At 32.7% G+C, this 7404-nt stretch overlaps 1 protein-coding gene across 1 annotated transcript; it reads left to right on the top strand.

The window, feature by feature from the left end:
• Window positions 1-1622: 1622 nt before the first annotated feature.
• Window positions 1623-5412, top strand: LOC116004456 (protein BOBBER 1-like). Its single transcript, XM_031244521.1, has 6 exons — window positions 1623-2120; window positions 3261-3433; window positions 3548-3596; window positions 3764-3930; window positions 4926-5009; window positions 5103-5412. The coding sequence occupies exons 1-6, from the start codon at window positions 1721-1723 to the stop codon at window positions 5139-5141; spliced, it is 912 nt and encodes a 303-aa protein (XP_031100381.1). The 5' UTR covers window positions 1623-1720; the 3' UTR covers window positions 5142-5412.
• Window positions 5413-7404: the final 1992 nt, after the last annotated feature.

The raw sequence follows: 7404 nt of genomic DNA on the forward strand, positions 1-7404 counted from the left end.
TGGAACAATGTTATAAAAAAGGAAGGAAGCCTTTTAGATAAAATATATTAGGAATAATATCAATTAAATAAAATATCATAGGAATTTCTCAATTCTATATTTATAATTACCTTTATAAACAGATTTAATACGAAAATTTAGTTACAAACTTATATTAAGAGTTATGGATTATTATTATTATTATAATATTATTATTATTATTATTATTAGGAAAATTATATTAAGAATTTTAGATTATTATTACTACGGAGTATTATATTATTATTATTATTATTATATTATTATTATTATATTAACATAATAGATTTTAAATCGAGTCTACAAAATTTAATATTATTATTTCATTTATTCAAGTATAGTAATCACCATTCTTTAACTAATAAGTGTGAATTAGTATTGTGCAATTAACGATAAAGATTAATAATAATTGGAATCAACAATCAATGATACAATGACCCATGTTTAGCTTCCAATGCACCATTTTTTATAAAATGAAGAATTGGAATGGTAAAACGAACAATTGGAATGAATAATTGAGGATTTATTCAAGTATAGTAACCACCATTTTTACCGAATTACATGAGCATCCGTAAATGGGGAAGATCAAGATTGCAAATTCTACAATATATAGATGAGCATCCGTAGATTGCTAGTTATTTTGTACAGTACAACTAAAAAGATGGATAGTTAAATAAGGTATTATCATTCAAAATCTTGTAATACAAAGTTACAATACAATGTTTTTCCATTAGAAATTACAAATCAAAGTAATGTGATTAAAATATATAATTATAGAAAACATTTGATTGTTCACTACAATCACTCTGAAAATTGTAATTTTACATACGTGATACGCCCATGGCAAAATTGGCCTAGCTACTTGAAACCTTATCAGCAAAAATTAAAGCATATTGAGCTGTTAAAATCAAACTAAATCACAGTACTACAAAATACTCTATGGAATGCAGACTACACCATAAGGATCTCCAACATGCAGAATGAATCAACTAAAAATTAAATCATACCGCATACCATAACAATTCTACGCGTGTTAAAGTTCGATCTTCAATTTGCACTGTCTGTCTCTTCTTCCCGTTCTATGTGAAATCATATATTGGCGGCTCTCTTATTTTCTTCTTCCACTGCCCTGTAATTGATTTTGAAAATCATAATTCTTCAATTTGCACTGTCTGTCTCTTTTTCCCGTTCTATGTGAAATCATATATTGGCGACTCTCTTATTTTCTTCTTCCACCGCCCTGTAAATATAATGGATTGTTGTTGCATCCATTATAATATCGATTATAATATCATTTTACAATATCGATTTTATGATAACTATTATTTGTTGAAGCACAAGATTGTTTTTGTTTTAATACGTTGACATTAGTCTCAGTGTTTATACTTCGATTTATGTATGTGTATGAAATATTTGTCACAGTAATAATAAGTATAATAAGAGTGAATAACGTACTGAAAATAAAATTCTGTTATAATTGGAAAAATGATGAGTTGTGATATTTTTAAAACGTTCAGGGAGCATATGTGCAATTCTAACGGCTTGTGATCTTCTGGAATTCTCCATACTCTTCGTATTTGACACTTTACATACTTCATTGAGTCTTTCAAACTACCCAAAACCCTAGACTCATCACTTTACATACTTCATTGAGTCCTTCAAATTACCCAAAACCCTAGACTCATTTCTTGCTACAGATTCCATGGCTATTCTTTCCGAGTACGAAGAGCCGGAAACTAATACGTCTACTTCTTCAGCTTCAGCTGCCGCAGCGAAGCCGTTTAAGGCCTCTCTTGATCCAGCTAACCCGCTTGGATTTCTCGAGGCGGCGTTGGAGTTCCTGGCGCGCGAGTCTGATTTATTCAACAGCGATTCGTTGATCAACGATGTGAATGCGGTGGTTCGGATGGTCAAGGACAAGGTCGACACCGAGGAGCGAAAGCGGAAGGAGAAAGAGAAGGCGGCGAATGGGAACACTGAGAAGAAGATGAAGGAAACGCCGATTGCCGCCGTCGCCGCACCTGCTGTTCCTGTGAAGGAGGTGGAAGCTGAGGGTGAGAAGACTACCGGAACTACGGAGGATGAAAAGAAAGGACCTCGAGGTATTGGTTCTTTACTATTACTTTTTTTTTTTTAAATTTATTTCTATTGGTCTTCTTTTAATTTTATTAAATATATGAACGTCTTTTGCACCATTGTTGTATTTGGATCTTTATCCCTAACTTCGTGAATATATGGTTTGAATAATGCAATGCCATCTGTGCCGCGTGGTTTGTGCATTGCATAGAAGAAAACAAACTTTGCTGTGTGTTTAGTGAAGTGTATATCTGCTTGTGTTTGTGATGTTTTTATGGATCATAGTTTTATAATGGAAGTTTCATTACATTGTGTCCTAGATTAAATGGAGATGTAGGAACAAAGAGAATGAAATTATTAGGTGGGCATGAGATGAATAGATAGCTTTAGAGTCTCAAGTTTAATTATGGAGGTGGGATTGATTGATTTAATACTTGATTTTCTGGACTGGGGGCACACATTGTGGCACCCCAGGTATGGTTAGGATAGGTGAATCCATGTGTTCCTGCCACTCTCTTGTTTCCTGTTTATCTCAAAAAGGGCATAGGTGTTAGACTCTATAAGATGTCTTAGATTGATTCTCATCCCTTTGTAAAAATGAAAATGGAACTAGAAGGATAGAGAGTTAGCTGCTATGCAAGTTCTGATGTGTAGTTTTAAGTGAATGAAGATTACTATTCGGTTATGATTAATTGCTGATGTATGATGAATTTACGTTTGTGTAATTGCTGAAGAGATTGTTTTATACTTTCTATTAAATAAAAGGTCAAATGGATACTGCAATACTGCATCCATGATTATCTCCTATAAATGCATTGCTGTTTCCAGAATTCTCTAGTGGGGAAACCTTAATGCTTGAATGCTAAAATTTGACTGTTAATGTAAGTCTGAAATATGTTTTGATGTCAAGATATCACCTATCAAAAGATTTAGTGCACTTTAGGTTCATTGACTATAATGGTATCTCCACATTTATTTACATCAATTATGAATTTGGTCTTTTGACTTCGGTCACTGCTTCAATGAGTTTTCTTGTTTTATAAATGTTGGTTGTTTCTCTGGTTGTATTTCAACTTTTCAACCCTCAAATGCATTGTTCTCCTGTCCTTAACTGAAGTTGTATACTAATACCTTCCTGTTATGCTTTCCATTTGATATGTCTACAGCTCCTAACAAAGGAAATGGCCTTGATATGGATAATTACTCTTGGGTTCAAAGCCTTCAGGAGGTCACTATCACTATTCCTGTACCTCCTGGAACAAAGGCTAGGTTTATCGAATGTGATATAAAAAAGAACCATCTTAAAGTTGGACTTAAGGGTCAGCCACCAGTAATTGATGTAAGTAATCCAACTGTTTTCAGTTATTACAGTTGTGCCCTTGAAACTAATTGTTTGGTTAAGTTCAACAAATTCCGCTTTGCAGTTTTAATATTTGTTCACTTTTATTTACAGGCTGAACTCTACAAGCCTGTCAAGGTTGATGATAGCTTCTGGAGCCTGGGTAAGTCTTGGCAATAGTGGGCATAACTACTTGAAATGTGTAAAATTTTTGTCAACTATTTTAAATCAAAACACTATACTATAGTTGTGTGCCTTCTTCTAAATCATGTGTGCCTTCTTCTAAATCATATGGCGACAACTCATTGCATATTGCTCATGTTTTTGCAGAGGACCAAAAATCCATCTCTTTGCTCCTAACCAAGAGTGATCAAATGGAATGGTGGAAATTTTTGGTGAAGGGTGAGCCTGAAATTGATACCCAGAAGGTAGAACCAGAAAACAGTAAACTATCAGATCTAGACCCTGAGACAAGGTCAACAGTGGAAAAAATGATGGTAAGATTTTCAATTCTCATCTGTCCTGTTCTATTGTTCTTGCACACAATACATTTAATTTGCTAAATCAAACACATGGAGTTTCTGCTATGTAAAGGTCTCTGATGGGACCAGAGCTAGGTCATAAGGGTTAGACATTTGCACACAGGAGAAATGCACATACAATATGTTTCATTTGCTAAATCAAACTCATGAAGTTTGTGCTATGCAAGCAAGTAAATGTCTCTGATGGATCCAGAGCTAGGTCATAAGGGATAGAGTGGGAAGATGTGGTTTGAATAAATGTACCTATTGGTAAAGTAGTTTTTTTTTTTTTTTTTTTCAAAATTTTTATAAATGCGAACAGATAATGGAGAAGGTTTAAAGGCCTTAAAGAAAACTACATTGCTTTGTGTTTGCATGCAAAAATGGGCATGCTAATGACAAATGAAGAAACATTGCATTGGATTGAATGTAAAATGTGTTTTCCATTAGTAAATGTGAGTCATGATATATGTTCATTAGTTTCAAAAAATAAGATAGGAATAATAAGTAAACTAGACTTTGTAGACTACAGACTTAAAGAGGAAGAAGTAATATTCAAGTAGGACTGATTGTTATGACTACTGTATTATATGTAGCTTCTCACTTTGCTTAATTACACAATGTCAGCGACATGTGTCATAAATGTATTGGATTATTATTATTATTATTTTTAAATTATGTGGACTTTTCATAAACTTATTGTTGGGTTAACTAATTCACATTTACACAATTTAAATAAAATGTGTTTTTTTTAGTATAAACTTATAAATAAATTATAATGCCACACCTGGGAGTGAATATTATGTAGTTTTCTAATTGAATATACTTAAGTTGATTATCTTACATTCTTTATAATTTAGGAGTATGCTGATTAATTGCCTATGCTTTGAATTGTTTTGTGATTCCTTTGTTGCTTGATTAGTTAACTAGGAACTTGGTTTTTTTTAATGTATGAAATTGCTTTTGTTCAGTTTGATCAGCGACAGAAATCCATGGGTCTCCCTTCAAGTGACGAAATGCAGAAACAAGATATCCTGAAGAAATTCATGGCTGAGGTGGGAACATAACACTCTTTTATATAATATTTATTTGTGTTAGAGGGTGCTCAACTGGAATTTATTGACCTTGGTTTACTCTGAACCTTGCAGCACCCAGAAATGGACTTTTCCAAGGCCAAGTTTAGCTGAGTGCAAGTGTGCTTATGTTGGTTATGGTGGTGGTGCCTAGCAGTATTCATCAGCGGGGAGAATATAGATAATGTTTTTTTTCTTTTTTGGCTAAAACCATTTTCCTTCACTGTGGATATGTTTTTTTTCTTTGAGTTCCGTAGTGCATATGCTCAATTTGTTTGTTGACATTTCATCCGGTGGGAATTTTGAACTGCTGATATGTTTAGCGGAATATATTGCATGACAAAGGTAATACTCAATTTGTGGAGCCTGACATCTTCATCTTTAACTGGGTTTTGTGCCCTGATGTTTACATTGCAGTGAAGTGTTGGGACCAAAACTCGCTATTGGTCTTTAATTGTGATGTATATTTTTGTTTTGAATGTATGGTCGATAGTTGCTTCTCCGGTGCAAAAACTCCGGAGGAATCTACGGCTATTTGGGTAAACAAACAAAGTCACAACACGTGACCGGTGTTGTTTTCACACTTACCTCTCCCTAAAAAGTAGAATGAGTTTGACATACATACTTGTCAGTTCAATTTCTGTGGAGGTGTGTGTTGCCACTTTCATAACAACTCTCAGCTTCTTTACCATCTGCCACGGAGTACTATTTACAAAAAGTAAGAAATTTTTCAAATGTTTCTTCATCGGAATTGTATTTAAGTGGGTTTGGTTGATTGGTCTAGTAGACAATATTTGAAACTTAGGTTTGATCTTGTTTATTACTCCGTATAAGTTATTGTGATTTACACTCTCACGATGTGAGGAGCATTTGAGATTGGAAGATAAGAATTAACCTTTTATTTTCGGAGCAAGACATTTTTAGTTGCAATATTTTAGTATTTCCATATAATGTGTGTGTGTAATGTACAGAGGAGAGGAAGAGAGTGTTAATTAAATAAAGGTAGCGATTTTTCTAAAATAATAAGGGTAAAGTGAGAAATTAAAAGATTTAATTTTCAAATGTTATATTGTATCAGAACTGGTAACTCATTGGTAGCTACCTAACGTCAAGAAATACAATATTTTAAAATGAAAAATTGTGAAATAAAGGTGTTACCATATGGAAAATAGATGGTATTGTTTGGTAAATGGTGGATATGTCATTTTTGGTAAAAGTCATGTTTGGTAATTCAGTGGTTTGGACCAGCGATTTGAAGCAAACTGTTGAAAATGTAAATGTTGCATAGCAGTGTCTGCATTCAATGTTTATAGCAGCGATAGGAAGGATTTTCTTTCCCCAAAACGCCATATATATATGTTTTTTTTTTTTGGCTCCTTACGCTTGCCTTTATGTTTTCTTTTAATAAATAATTTTTAAATTTCCTGTATTAAATAATAATAATAATAATAATAATAATAATAATGTTATTATTATTATTATTATTATTATTATTATTATTATTATTATTATGTATGTCTTTATAAGTCATTTTACATGTTAATTACTAATCTTAACAGTTAATTTTATTAAACATTTTTTTTTATGAATCCGTTGGTCAAACTTCTGAAGACAATTCGCAATTCACTAACCGTGCCGAACAAGGCGTACATAATCATCGATGAGGCTGACAAGGCCTAGCTAATCATCGACGAGGCAGCCAAATGGGAACTCTCGAGAAATCCTGAATTCTATGAACTGAACATACCAAATATTGAAAATGAGTTAAGAGATTATTTACTGTATTTGATTAGTACATAGCAACAACGTTGCCCTAGGAGTGGTCCAACAGCTTCTGAAGTGAAATGAAAAGGAATTAGAATTTGTCTGAGCATTAAAATGATAAATAATAAGAATAAAAGACCGGCATAGCCCGTAAAAGTCTTGTTCTAAATTATTGGCCTTTTTTTAAAATATAATAAACTTAATGTCTTGTACTGTACTCACTTCACTTGGACAAGGATTTGAGAAGCATAAGCATTCACCACACACATCCCAAGTAGTCTGTCTTTTCTTGCCATCTTTGTACTATGGACCATGATTTACAGGGGGACCATGTGCATATGCGTGTTTTATGTTATGAGTTTTTATGTTTTGTATTATGAAATTTTATACTTTAAAAGTATAAATTATGTACCTGAAACAAGTTAGTAATTGTGTCTTATGTTATAAATTTTCATGTCTTATGTTTTGAAATTTTGTACCTACACAAGTTATGTACTTAAATCAAATTTAAAAAATAAGTAAATATATAATATGTGTATGTGCCTTGTATTGTGATTTTTTGTGTTTTGTGTTATGAAATTTTGTATCTTACGAATATGAATTCTGTACTTTG

This window comes from Ipomoea triloba, chromosome 2 (genome assembly GCF_003576645.1).
Source record: "Ipomoea triloba cultivar NCNSP0323 chromosome 2, ASM357664v1".
In the NCBI taxonomy this organism is placed as follows: Eukaryota; Viridiplantae; Streptophyta; class Magnoliopsida; order Solanales; family Convolvulaceae; genus Ipomoea; species Ipomoea triloba.